General features: G+C 29.6%; 1 protein-coding gene across 1 annotated transcript; it reads left to right on the top strand.

The window, feature by feature from the left end:
- Window positions 1-5446: 5446 nt before the first annotated feature.
- On the top strand, window positions 5447-5794 carry LOC142329491 (uncharacterized). Its single transcript, XM_075374163.1, has one exon. It carries the CDS (start codon window positions 5447-5449, stop codon window positions 5792-5794), a length of 348 nt encoding a protein of 115 aa, XP_075230278.1.
- Window positions 5795-15642: the final 9848 nt, after the last annotated feature.

Here is a 15642-nt window from a genome sequence, read left to right as displayed (position 1 = left end):
ATGTTGGTCAAAGTGAATTTAGTTCGGGGACCGGTGATACTTCTGTATTGTTACTTTTGAATAGGCAACCTACATGGTAAACTTTTGGGGCTAGATCTAGTATTAGTAGAATATTATACCTTTTTAAGCCTGAAACTGGCAGCTGTTGGTTTCCTGATGGTTTTGTTTCTTAAATGTTGCTACTGTAAAAATTAGTTACATAAGTAGTTGTTTACAACAGTCAGTTTTTCAGTCACTAATTCACATTTGACCGTCTCAATTTTATGCCAGTTGAAACCTAAGATTCTGTTCTTTTACGGGTCAAAAATTTTCATATTATAATTTTGCAAGTCAAACTTACTCAAAATCAGTTGACTGCACAAGTTTTGCCCATCATGTTACTCTATGCAGTCTTATTTTCTTTATTCATGAAAGCAGAATAATTTTTTTAATATTTTTGCTGAAGGGCAATTTTTTTTCAGTATTACAGTAATTTTCTATACACATTTCCAAACAAAATGACTTGAGACATATTGATGTTACTTAAAAGATTTTAAAATAATCATCGTAAAATATGCTAAAACCACAAAAATAAAAGCAACACTAGTTCTAGGATAAACTTATATACAATTTATGGAAATTAGTTAATGAAATATATCTTTTTGTTGCATCACAACTTGGGAAAAAATACAAGGAAAACAATTTCATTCTTCATTTTCCTTAGTAAGCAAGATGTGGGGTATTTCTTATTCTTGAGAATGGTTATTCTATTTTTACAAGAGGCTTTATCTCATATAGTCACTTAAATCACTAATGTGATTTTATACATATATATATTGGATACCATAACGTGATGAGGTAAAATTCATAACAAGAATTAATTCATTACTCTTCTGCAGGCTCAGTGGAAGAGTAATGAATTAATTCTTGATATAAATTATACATCACTGAGATTATATTATAAGATTCAGAAGATATTTTTTTGTTACAAAATCTTAAATATAAAAGATTTAAAAAGTTTCAGATTGGTTGCTAAAAGCAAAAATAAAGAAGACTTTGATTATGTCCATAACTTACTTAAATATACTACCACTGATGGTGGTGAGTGGCATTGTTATCTTCCGTATTCAGACATTTATTTCTATTACAGTCTGTATTTTTTTGCTGACCATCAAAGAACTATATCAAATATTTTAAATGTTGTTTGGTTTTAAAATACTAAAAAGGCAGCCACACATTCACTTTGATGAAGAAATGGTTGTTACTAAATACAAAGTCCAAGATACAAGAAGGATATTCACAAATCTCTTTGTCTCTGTGCAGAGTTGAGGGCATAGATTGTTATGTAGAATAACAGTCTGTCTGCAAAAGACTAGTAATCCCAAAATATTAGCATCATTAACCAGGATAATTATTTGAATTATAGAGACAATAACATATTTCTAGTATATAGTAATACAGAAAAAAATAAGAAGGGTTTTTCCTAGATTGACTTCTGATTAATCTTTGAGGAAAAAAACGGTTGCCTGCAAGATGCGCTATAGTTACTTCAACCTCATTCATTACTCACCAATTATGAACTGTATGGCTTGATTAGTTTTTGTAAGCAGAATACAAAGAACCATTAATGATTGTCATAAATCGTAATTAGCTATAATTAAAACGCAGATATAAAGTGGAAAATAAAACATATTTTAATAAAATCAGTTAATATTATAACTGATATAATCATGCAGGAACAGTTAGGTATACTACATCAATGATAAGTAACTAGTTGGACACTTGCTGTAGAATTAAGCAAAAAACAGTAAGAAATCCTTGATCAGTACACCCTACCAAAATGCCAATATAAGTAATTATAATAAAATAATCTCAAGTTATTTTTACAAAATTTTACACAAATTACATCTTATGCAGAATTTGTGCTGGATGGGTGAATTTGCTAAAGTAATTTTTGACTTCTTACATATTTCATTCATTTTTCTTGAGTGTTGGTTTGGATCTCGTCCATTTTCTCCTAACAGTGTTTATATACCCTAATTTTTTAGTCATTACCTTATTTCTTTTAAAATTTTTTTTTATGTTATTCTTCCCTGTATCCAAGAAGCCTCCACCCACTTTTAATAACTTCTTTATCAATTCTACTATCTAGCTCTCTCAATTTTTTTATTTACAAAATTTCTCCAACCTACTCTTCAGCCAATTTTAATAACCTAACAGTTTGGAACAGACTGTGCTTCAAGCGATTTTGTATCTTATGGTTGATAACAGATTTAACTATATTCTTCACATTGTTGATTTCACACTATTACCTAGAATGCTTGATTTTAAAGCCAGGCATACACAATCTGAGGCTGATTGCAGTACTCAAAGAATACTGGGCGATGGGGTCGCCACATCCCTACGCCGGTATAATTTAATTTTAATAACATTTACCCGTTTTTTAATTTTAAAAATTCTAAATTTTAACTTAATTAGGCATTTTTTATTAAATTTTTTATGTAATTTTATCAAGATATTTCATTAATGCAGTAAAGGAATAAGTACAAAAAAGTGGTCCATAACATTGTACAAGTCATTGTCCTCTCTTTTTGTAGTGACATTAAAAGAAAAGTTAAAAAAATACCTTTTTAGGACTCTCTGACTGATCTATAATCTATTGCAGAACAAGCTGCCACATGGAGCTAAATTATTTATTTTTAGTGAATTCTACTCGTGTGCTCAATTAAGAATTTTCCTTTGGTAGTGTGAACATAGTGTTATTGGAATGTTTGTACATTCACATTATATATATAATTTAAAGCAATTATATGTTATAATCACCAGATAGTCAGAATGAAAAAGTAAAAACACTTACCTAACTGTAGCGCTTTCAGAGTGTTACTCCATCCTCAGCAGTCAAATATACAAATTACAGCCCTTTAAGTTTGGCCAACATCTCCTGATACACTATTTTTTAATAAGAGAACATAAATGCCTTAACCTTGCTAAGAATGAAATTTGATACTAGTTGATCTAGAAGCCATAATATAACCATACACCAACTGGCTGACCAATATATTAAAATATATTTTTATTTACAGAAAACAAATTAGGATGTTAATAAATAAATGAGATATTATTAGTAATGTGATCAGTAGTATAAAAATAAAATGTGAATGGAAGGAAGGTATTAATTAGATCTGAGTGAATAATGTTAACTTGGAACTTCTCTATAATGTAGGTTATAATACTCATATAATACCTTGAGCCCAAAGAAAAATCTAACTGTAAGTTAGATTTTTCTAACTTTCTCCATTCTAAGTATAGAATGGAAATATCTGACTTCATCCACCATGAAAAAACTCTGAACCTTCATTTCAGTCAGTGAATTTGTGCTTTGGAACATTGAAAATTGAAACCAACAAAGAAGTTGAAAACGCCCTGGATTTTTCTCAAAAGGTGTTTCTGCATGATGACAGATTCTGTAGAGCCAAGACACAGGAGCTATTCAGAAATTGAGATGAAAAGTATTACCATATCCCAATCTAACCACATCAGAGTTTTTAAGTGGCGCTAAGTTCAGCAATCAGCAGGTCAAGAATGACTCGAGATACTAAGGTGAACAATTCTTTTCAAATAGAATAAGAAAGTCTTAAGATGGAACAATTGCTTAATTGTAGCCGGGGATGATGTTAAAAATGTGTTAGTTTCATTGTCACTGAAAATACTAATTTTTCTACACTCATTTGTCTCTACTGAGGAACCTTTGACTGTATACCCTAATCTTCAACTCTAGTTTGAACTCTATACATCAGCCCAATCTAATGACCACCAGAGTGGAAAGGATCAAGGAAAAGAGTGAATAGTAGCAGAGTTTCTACCTCCAGAGGGAGAGTGAAATGAAATTAAAAATCCTATCAAAAACAAAGTGCTTCAAGGGTCCCTCCCATTCAGATCAACAATTCTGCAATGACCAGCTAAAATGAAACCTGTTATAGATAATCCAGTCGAGCCAAAATCCATTTCTAGAATAGTGTGGCAAGAGGAAGTTTCCAACTTAACTACAAATCATTCAATCAGTCCCAAACTTTAGAGAAGCATATCTAGTTAAGATTAAAACTTCAATTTATTATTGAAATTTCTTGTAATTATTTGAGCATATAGCATAATAATATTGAACATAAATTTATACTCATAAGTTTTTAAGTAGAGCTTCTTTAACAACTTTAATTATAGATAATAAGACTAATCAAAGTTATCTACACTGTAGTAACAAGTCAATAATGGAATATATTTGTTAAGAATCAATGCAGCCTTCTCAACCATTGCAAATTTTCTGTGGTGAATTACCATTATCATCGATTTGGTTTTATGGTAATAATTATTTTTATTTTTTGACTTGTAATTATGAATATGTTGTAAAAATTTGAAAAATAAAAATCTCATTAAAAAAACTTTCCATTATTAAATTAATTGAATTATATACCAGTTTTTCAATAGTTTTTTTAAAAATAGATGTACCAATTACTCAATGCTTGTATGAGTTTTTTCGGTGTTTAGAAAACTATTTCAATAATTTATATGAAATGTTTACAACTATATATTGCTACACTGCTAATTTTCATTGATTGACTGACAAAAAATTAAAACTTTGTTGAAATTTTTTTTTGTAGCCGTACATACACATTTGTTTATAAGCAGGCATGTCAAACACATGGCCCACTGGTAACTGTTCTGCGGCTTGCCAAGATTGATAAACAATACCTTTATTTAACTTTTGACAATACTGGATTAATTAATTAAAATTATTAGTAAAAATTCCTTAATAAAACAAAATTAGTTTTGAAAAAACTGTTTATAAAAAAATAGTGTTGCAAAATATTGATTGTAAACATCACTAACTATGTATGGTGGATAAACAAACTACATGAATCCGAGAAGGCAACTGAATTCCCCCTTTTACTCAGTCCTTGAACGCATCGCACTATCCCCCCTACCATACTAGCATTGCCTACGCCACCCCCAATCGAGTTTCAGTGCATCTGTGTGTTTATGCTTTCTTACAAAGCACAGTTATACTTTGTGCATGACATTGAGTCACGAAATGTCAGCAGAATCAGAAGCTATTTGTTAGCAGTCAGTGAACACATGCTGCGTTCTAGTCTAGTTTGTACATACAATTTTCATCTGGTTTAAAAAAGTTGTGTTCTTTGTTTAATGTTTAACTGACAATTTATTAAAACAATGCATAAGCCTTCCACAAGTATGAGCAGAAAATGATCAATTGAAGACGAGCATTGCACTTTTCAAGAAAGTTGGGAATTACAGTACTTTTGTATTCAAGGAAAAAATAAAATTTTATGTTTGATATGTAGAAACTCCATAGCGGTTTGTAAAAGGTATAATATTAAAAAACACTGATACAATTCATAAAGAAATTATGGCAAATATGTAGCTTCGTGAAGATAAATTGTCAGAATTAAGCATGATACTTCAAAAACAACAAAGCATGTTTGCCAAACTTATTAAAGATAATACAGCTGCTATAAAATCAAGCTATTTGATATCGCATTTAATTGCTACCAAGTCGAAACCATTCACTGAAGGGGAATTTATTAGTGAAAGTATGTTTCAGGCAGTGGAAGTATTATGCCAAGAAAAATTAAAAAATGTAAGCTTAACAAAAAATGCTGTTGCCAGCAGAACTGATGATGTAGCCGAAAATTTATGTAATCAACTAAAATCAATAATTCTAACATTTGAAACTTATTCCATTGTAACTGACAAAAGCACAGACGTACAAGATAAAGCTCAGCTAACTGTTAAATACTAGTTTCTCTTACAACTGATGGTGCTTCTGCTATGACGTGTTATTGAAGAAGTTATTACACAAGTAAAAGAAAAATGCACAAGATAATAATTCTCTTCAACACTTTCACTGTATTATTCATCAACGAACATACATTATGCTCCAAAGTTCTAAATATCGGGCATGTTTTAAAAAATGTTACTAAAATTGTAAATTATATTCATGCACGTGAACTTAATCACTGTCAATTTAGTAAATTTCTATTAGATATAGGAACTGAATACACCGATCTATCACACAGAAATTTGATGGCTTTCCAGTTGTACAGTTTTAAAGAGATTCTTTCAATTGAACAAAATTTTAATTTTTTTAGAATCCAAAAAGAATGAATGTGAAATATTAAAAGATGATCAATGGATAAAAGATCTGGCTTTTGCTATTTACATTACAAATCACCTTAGTCAACTTAATCTCAAACTACAAGGCAAACAGGATCTGGATACTCCTTATTTGACAATATCAACATTTTCAAACAGAAATTATTACTCTGGCAAAAACAATTCAAAAAGAAAATTTATCTCTATTTCAATCTTGCCAGTCATTATTATAAAAATCACCATAACTGAAATTTTCAGAATATGCCACAAAATTAAATTGTTAAAAAATGAATTCGATGAAGATTTTTAGACTTCAAGAAATGTGAAAATCAATTTCAATTATCACTAGTCAACATTTTTGTCTCACGAGTACCAATAGGTGTACTTAATGCAGTTTTTTATCCGTTTTCAAAAATGTATTCGGAATTTCTCCATTACCCACAGTTTTTTATTTAAATTTTTTTAAAACATTTTTCATCCATTGTCAAGTAAAAGCTCATAGAGCATTGTAAATATGATAGAATCAAATGAGCTAATTCAAAGTGTAGCGTTGCTATTGTTGTGTAGGTTCAGATGTGTATAGTCCATGTACAAACGTGATCTAGTGTAGCACACATTCATCAGAATGATGCCAGTTGTGAGATAGTAATGAATCGGTAAACACGTCATTGTGAGTGCTTTGTGTCTGAATTATTTTGTATTACATATTTAAAACTTTATTTCTTTTAATTAGTCATTATTTACAAAATGCCTAAAGTTTCTTTAAATCATCCTAACAATTTTTATTATGCATGCGGTGAAGTGACGCTCAAGTCCCAAAGGTGAAACCTCACTCCAAAAAGTGTTATGAACTTTATTTTGGGTGTAAAATTGGGGACCAAAGAAGGGCCTGGGGCCCACATATCTTGTTTATCATGTTCTAGCTCTCACTGCATGGAAAAATGACACATGCGATTTGCTATCCCTATGATCACTCTTCTTACTGTTATTTCTGCTTAATATTAAACGGATTACGTCAAAATCAAAACATACAGTGGTGTACCCTAACTTGCAAAGAATTGCCCATACAAAAGCCACCAGAACATGTGACAGATGAAGACAGCTCAGAGTCTGATGGAAGTAAGTAAGAAAAAGTAACAGATTCTGGTGATACAACTTTTGAACAACGCAGTTCATCTGAGCCTCATTTACTGACTCAAGAAATTCTAGTGATCTCATACGAGATTTAAAGTTATCCAAAAAAACAATCTGAAATGCTTGTTTCCCAGCTAAAAGAATGGAATCCTCTTCAAAAGAATACAAAGACAAAGATATGTACTTATCGTAGTCATCATTCTGAATTTAAAGATTATTTTTCTGAAGAAAATGGCTTAATGTTTTGCAATGAACATAACCCATCAGAATGGCGCTTGTTCATTGATTCCTCTAAAGTTAGTTTAAAAGCTGTGCTTCTGCATAATTGCAATAAATTCCCATCGGTAGATATGGCTCACTCTGCTAGTATGAAAGAAACATAAATTTATATTGGTAAAGCTTCAATATGTAGTGTATGAATGGAATATTTGTGGTGATTTGATGGTAATTGCACTTATTCTTGGTCTGCAGCTTGGTTACACAAAGTACTGTTGTTTTTTTATGTGAATGGGATAGTAGGGACAGAAAAAACAATTTCGTTAGAAAAGAATGGCCTAAATGCGAATCACTCATTCCTGAACAGAAAAATTTGAAATATGACCTGTTGTGTAATCCTAAAAATGTATATCTACCTCCGTTACATATCAAATTATGATTAATGAAGAATTTCATCAAGGCCATGGTCAATACTCCAGCTTTCATGCATTTAAACAGAAGTTTCCTAAAATTAGTGATATAAAAATTAAAGGAATATTTGTGGGTCCACAAATACGATCACTAATGCATGATAAAATGTTTGAGGAACAATTAAATCCACTGGAGAAAGCAGCTTGTCAAGCATTCAAAAATGTTAGTCAAAGTTTTTTGGTAAATCGAAAGGCGGAAAATTACCATGATATCGTCAACAATCTAGTATCTTATAAAAATTTGGGTTGTAATGTCTTTAAGAATAAACTTCCTGCACTTGTACTTGATCTCTTTCCAAAAAATCTTGGTGCAATGAGTGATGAGCATGGGTACACTTTCATCAGGAGAGTTCAGCTATGAAAAAGAGGTACCAAGGCAAATGGAATTGTAATATGCTGGCCAATTACTGTTAGATCATTAAGAGGGATGTTCCACAGGCAAAACAGAAAATCGTCATTTCTTACTTTCTAGGTGAGTCAAATGTTTGAAGAATATTGTGTAGCTAAGAATGTAGAAGTAAGTATTAAAATATTTGAAATTATAAATGCCCGACTCTCTGAAACCTTGCATGATGGGGAAAAACTGATATCATATTTGAATTCAGGAGAAAAAATACAATCAGAATCACATATTTTTCTTCTGAAGAAAAAAAAATTCTTTTTTGTTCCCCAGTGTTATTTTATTTACTTCTTTGTCCATTGATGTTGAAACTGTTGATGAAAATTAAAACTGAAACTAATCGAAGTTCAGTGCGATTCTGTATTCAAACAAAAATATACTGATGGATGTTCGGATTCCACATTGCTATAATTTATCACCACAGCAATTTCCCAATGTGTTATTAGCAATTAAACATACATTATCTATATTCGATAGCACACATTTGTGTGAACAACTATTTTCCACTTTAAAAAATAATAAAACTGCAGAAAGATCAAGATTAATAGACAAGCATGTGCAAACAATTTTAAAAATAACTAACTAAAGCTCAACAAATTCAACCAAATTATGATTTGGTTAATAAAAAACATTAAACTGAAAAAATAAACTTACTACATACATACATATATATTTTTAAATTCTGTGTATTATTATTTTGTATGTTTTATTTTTGTCTTCAGTCATTTGACTATTTTCATGCGCTCTCCAAGATTTCCTATCTAGTGCCAGTGGTTTCATCTCAGTATACCCCTACATCCTAATCTCTAACAATTTGTTTTACATATTCGAAATGTTGCCTGCCTGCACAATTTTTTCCTATTTACCTGACCCTCCAATATCAAAGTGACTATTCCAGGAGGTCTTAATATATGGCCTATAAATCTGTCTCTTCTTTTAACTATATTTTTCTAAATGCTTCTTTCTTGATCGATTTGCCGCAACACATCTTCATTTGTTACTTTATCCACTCATCTGATTTTTAATATTCTCCTATAGCACCACATTTCAAAAGTTTCTAATCGTTTCTTCTTAAGTACTCCAGTCATCCAAGTTTCACTTCCATATAAAGGTAAGATAAGCTCTAAACATATACTTTCAAAAAGGTTTTCCAGATGTTTAAATTAATTCTTGATGTAAGCAAATTTTATTACTGACTGAAAGCTCATTTTGTTTGTGCTATTTAGGATTTTATATTGCTTCTGCTTTGTCCATCTTTAGTAATTCTACTTCCCAAATAACAGAATTCTCCTACCTCCATAGTCTTTTCTTGTCCTATTTTTATATTCAGTGGTCCATCTACTTTATTTCTACTACACTTCATTACTTTTGTTTTGTTCTTGTTTATTTCCATGTGGTAATTCTTGCATATGACTTCATTCACGCCATTCATTGTTTCTTCTAAATCTTTTTTACTCTCAACTAAAATTATTATATCATCGGCAAATTGTAGCACCTTTATCTTTCCATCTTGCACTGTTACTCCGAATCTAAACTGTTCTCTAACATCTTTAACTGCTAGTTCTATGTAAAGATTAAAAAGTAGTGGGGATAGGAAATATCCTTGTCTGGCTTGTTTTTTATTACGGTTTGTTATGCTCTTCAATTATTACTGTTGCAGTTTGGTTCCTGTAAATGTTAGTAATTGTTCTTCTATCTCTATACTTGAACCCTACAGTTTTTAAAATACTGAACATTTTATTCTAATCTACATCATCAAATGCCTTTTTTAAGTTTATAAATGTATGTTGGTTTGTTTTTCTATAATCTTCCTTCTATTAATATGAACATTAAAACTGCTTCCCTTGTCCCTATATTTTTCCTGAAACCAAACTGGTCTTCTAACACTTCATCTACTCTCCTCTCACTTCTGTACAGAATTGTAGTTAAGATTTTTGATGCGCGAGTAGCTAATTGTTCTGTATCTTCACATTTATTTGCTTCTGCTTTCTTTGTTATCATGACAATAACAATGTTTGAAATCTAGCAGAACTTCCCCTTTATCGTTGTATTACACACCAGTTCGTATAATCTATCTATTGCTTCCTCACCTGCACTCCGCAGTAATTCTGCATATATCCCAGGAGCCTTTCTGAGATTCAAATCTTTTAATGGCATATTAAATTCAGATCTCAGTATTGTATATCCCTTTTCATCCTCTTCGACTTCCTCTACAACACCATTTTCTAATTTATTTCCTCTGAATAACCCTTCAATATATTTCACCCATCTATTGACCTTTCCTTTCGTATTATAAATCGGTGTACCATCTTTATTTAACACATTATTAAACTTTAATTTATGTACCACAAAATTCTCCTTAACTTTCCTGTATGCTTCGTCTATTTACCAATGATCATTTTTCTTTCGCTAATTTTAATTTCCTGTTTTGTAATTGTCGATAGTTCTTTTTACCTTCTTCATCATTAACATTCTTATACCTTCTATGTTCATCAATCAGCTGCAATATATCCTCTGATATGTAAGGTTTCCTACCAGTTCTCTTTATTCCACCTAAGTTTGCTGCTGCTAATTTAAGAATTTCCTTTTTAACATTCTTTCATTCTTCTATATTATCTACCTTAACATTTTTACTCAGACCTCTTGCGATGTCCTCCTCAAAAATCTTCTGTTCCTCCTCTTCCTCAAGCTTCTCTAAACTCCACCAATTCATCAGATACCTTTTCTTCAGGTTTTTAAACCCCAATCTACATTTCATTATCACTAAATTACGGTTGCTATCAATGTCAGGGCGAGGATATGGGTTGCAGTCTAGGAGTTGATGTCTAAATCTTTGTTTAACCATTATATAATCTATGTGATACCTTGCAGTATCATTAGGCTTTTTCATATGTATATTCTATTATGAATTTTAAACTGGGTGTTGGCAATTAATAAATTATGTTTCATCCAAACTCAATAAGTCTGTCCTTTCTTTCATTCCTTTTGCCAAGCCCGTATTCACCCACAATATTTCCTTACTTGCCTTTTCCGATGTGTGCATTCCAATCTCTAAATATTATTAAATTTTCATCCCCTTTTATGTGTTTAATTGCTTTGTCAATTTCTTTGTATGCACACTCTACTTCATCATCATCATGGGCATTGTACGTGTATAGATGTTAACAATTGTTTTCGGCTTAGGTTTTGATTTTATCCTGATTACAATGATTCTATCACTAAGCTTTTTGAAATACTCTAGACTCTTCCCTATCTTCTTGTTCAATACGAAACCTACTCCTGCTTGCTGTTAATTTGACATTGAGTTAATTATTCTAAAATCATCTGAACAAAAGTTGTTTCCCTCTTCCCACCATACCTCACTAATTCCTACTACATCTACTTTAACCTACCCATTTCCCTTTTTAAACTTTCTAACCTATCAACCTTTTTTAGACTTCTGTCATTCCACGCTCTGACTCGTAGAATGTTATTTTTTAATTTTCTGATGACCCCATTCCTTAGTAGTTCCCACCCGAAGATCCAAATGGGGCTAGTTTACCTCAGGAATATTTTACCAAAGAAAGCGCCTCCATCTTTGTTACATGAAAATGCAGAGCTACATTTTCTTCCAAAAACAAAAATAGCTGTAGTTTTCCATTGCTTTAAGCTGCGCAGTACTCCTGACCTATGCCCTTAACAACTACTAAAAGAAGTACTGCCCTCTTTCAGGAATCATTCCTTAGTCTGGCTCTCAACAGATACCTCTCTGATGTGGTTGCACCTGCAATCCAACTACTCCAAATGTTTATTAACGCACTGCATTTTAACCAAATATATTTGAAAATCAAAGGTGAATATTGTTTGAAGAATTAACATTAAAAGAAAATGTACAATATAAAATTATAATCAACAAAGTCAAAAATGGTTATATATAGTAATAAGGGAAAGAGATCAAACAGTATATATAGATAACAAGGATATTAAAAATAAAATTACCAAATTTTATATGCGCATATCGAATCCTTAATTTTATTTTCCTTTGAATAATAGCCACAGTTTCACAAGTTTTCAATTAAATACTTTTAGAAATTAATAAATATATTGTATAAACTTACACAGTGGATAAGGAAAGGCAGCCAATTTCAAAATAATTATAACAACAAAGAATACAATTGTTTAAAAGAAGATACACAATGAGCAACTGAATAACAATGGAAATAAAATATTTATATTTTAATTTTTATATGAAAAACGTATAAGTAATTAATAATTACAGTTACTTTCAAAAATAAATATTGGTTAATTAAGAGAAGAAGATCCCTACACCAATATACATAAAAAAAATTCCATAGAAAACTGATAACTAATAATATACAATACTAAAAAAAATTTTCATTACTGTCAAAACCCACGGTTGTAATTAAAAAAAAAATCTGTAAAATACAATACAATGAATATAAACCACAGTTATGAGTTTTATAAAGTTACATGTTACAAATATAAACAACTTGCTTATAAAATACAATACACATAAAAATAAAATAAAATTTCTGATATTTAAATATTTAAAATTGTTAATTCTTGATCTAACTTCAGGAGATTTATTTTATACTAATATCAATGAAATATAAATATCTTCATTAAAATAGTTCTAATAACTATTTCTATATATTTTTTAAAATTAATCTTGACTGCATCATTAACAGACAATTTAAAAAAAAAACTATTAATAAATCCCAAACCCTATCTTCAGCAGATCCATGCTTAAAATCCTAGTAAGGTGCAGCATCTTTCATATAATAAAAACCTTCCACTGTACCTTCATTCCTTTAAACACACTTGAAAATTATGTGAATTAATCATAATTTTAAAAAAACTATCAGTTAAACATTTTTGTTGTTAATAATTCTGATAAATGAATTCTGACAAATCCTAGTAAAGACAGTTACTTTTACACGGATTTGAATGCTAGATTGTAGATATTGGTGTTCTTTGGTGGTTGGGTTCCAATTAACCACACATCTCAGGAACGGTCGACCTGAGACTGTACAAGACTACACTTCATTTACAATCATATATATCAGCCTCAATCATATATATATTATATCAGCCTCAATCATATATATTCATCCTCTGAAGTAATACCTTATGGTGGTTTCAGAGGCTAAACAGAAAAAGGGAGAGATCATGATAAAAAAGATAATAAAATTTTAATTTTTTCTAATACAAAGTTTATTTCAATTACTGTTCTTTAATTTAAAAAAAAAAACAAATAGATCATGTGAAAAAGCTTTGCTGAAACTGAACCCCATCATTCCAGTTGAGCATGGTAATCATAATCAAAACATTTTATATATAATCCATTAATTTAGTTATTTTATCATGTTTCAAATCGTTTTCAAAATATGATTTATCAAATGTTTGAACTTAATACAGTGTAACCCCACTATAATGTGGTTATCAGGGGGACAACTGTGTTATAGCTAACCGCATTATTTCAAGAAGTAAATTTTAAATCACACAGGTGATCAATTAAAAAAATACGCAAAAAATCAAGCAATAATGGTTGATTTTTACAGTATAGTCAATACAGTATAATGTGCTTACATAGAAACAACTTAAGTGTGGAAGATATGATATTTTATCAGATATTCAGATATTTTTTGGGGGACAGGTGTACGTGTACCCACGTTATATGTATCTGCAGTATATCGAGCTGTGTTATAGTGGGGCTGTACTGTATAACTATTTTTGTGTTCTAACATCTTTTTGTTTGAATTTATTGAAATTAGTTTAAATTAATGAGGCTTTAATAGAATGAATCTTTATTTATTTCAATGGAATAGAAAAGTTATTTCAATAAAATGATATTTTCTAGCGTAAATGCCCAAATGGGTAAACTGAACTGTTGTCAAACAGGGAATTTTTATTTTATATTGAATCTAATATATATATATATATATATATATTTATATTGAAAAGCTATATATATATATATATATATATATATATATATATATATATATATATGTGTGTGTGTGTGTGTGCATTTGTAAATAGTACGCAAGAGTAGTAACAGGATTAATTTACATTAAATATATTAAACAGATAAACTCAATCAATAATAAAAATTATATATTTGCAAAACTATTCTTTTCTTTTTGAACTGTTAAGTTATGATGCAACCTTAAGATTATTTAAAAAGGTAAATAACTCTAGAAAGATATTAAAGATAATTCTTGTAAACTATACTAAACTTTTAATCGATTTCATACACTATTTCAGAATATGAAATCAACCGTAATGCAAATACAGTAATATTGGATTTATTCATATTCAACGCATATCCTTGCTTTACCAAAAAATAAATAAAATTTGCAATAAATTATAAAAATTTATATTTAATGGAAATGGTGATGAAATAGTAAATGTTCACAGAATAAAACAATTTTACACCATATAAAGTAAAGAGTATTGAGAGGAATTTTAAGCACTTTTTTACAATAATGATGTATCACTTTTGGTATTACCAAAAATTAAAAAAAAATTTGTGAACTAAATATATATGATATGATTACTGCTGTAAGCACATCCTTAAGGATATCAGGAAAACCTAAAAATTTAGTTAACATACGTGATAATTTCATTAAATGTTTTTAAGTAACACATACATTTTTTTAAAATACTGTAAAGACTAGATATACCCTTTTAAACCTAATTATAAAATTTTCAAACTTTTCAAACATCACTTTAAAGTAAACTCAAAGAAATCATATTTTTTTGTGGTTAATTAAAATATTTATTTGTGATAAAAAAAAAGAAAAAAGGCTGAATTTTCTAGAAATATTTTTAATTGATAGAATAGCTATACTAAATTTTTCTAGCAAGCAAATAGTTTCAGAAAAAACATGAAAAATAATTTGTTTCAAATTGTTCTGGTGTTTTTTTAACTAAATAAATGGACACTGTATTTAAAAATTTGACAATAATTTCTTGCTATCCATTAAAAGATACAGTATGATTTTGTTTAATCAAGTTATAATGATGTAATATCAAAACCTACCTTTTAAAAGAAAAATTACAGATATTAAATTATAATTATTTCACAAAGCTCAAAAAAGGGTTTTAAATAAAAAGTATTGTCAGACTAAGTTTTAAAAAATTCCTTTAACCCTTGAATTGGTAGTCTTTTATTACTGTGATGCAGGATGTTTTAGATTTTGTAAATGTTACTTTAAACATTTAATTCATACATAATTTTGTTTAGATGCGTGTATAAAACAAATACAATAC

Source organism: Lycorma delicatula, chromosome 8 (assembly GCF_047948215.1).
Source record: "Lycorma delicatula isolate Av1 chromosome 8, ASM4794821v1, whole genome shotgun sequence".
NCBI classification, from domain to species: Eukaryota; Metazoa; Arthropoda; class Insecta; order Hemiptera; family Fulgoridae; genus Lycorma; species Lycorma delicatula.
Note: the sequence above shows the minus strand (reverse complement) of the source record. Positions and strands in the feature narration are given on the sequence as shown.

Excerpts from the sequence above, each read along its gene's own strand:
- LOC142329491 (XM_075374163.1), top strand. The coding sequence starts at position 5,447 with ATGATACTTCAAAAACAACAAAGCATGTTTGCCAAACTTATTAAAGAT.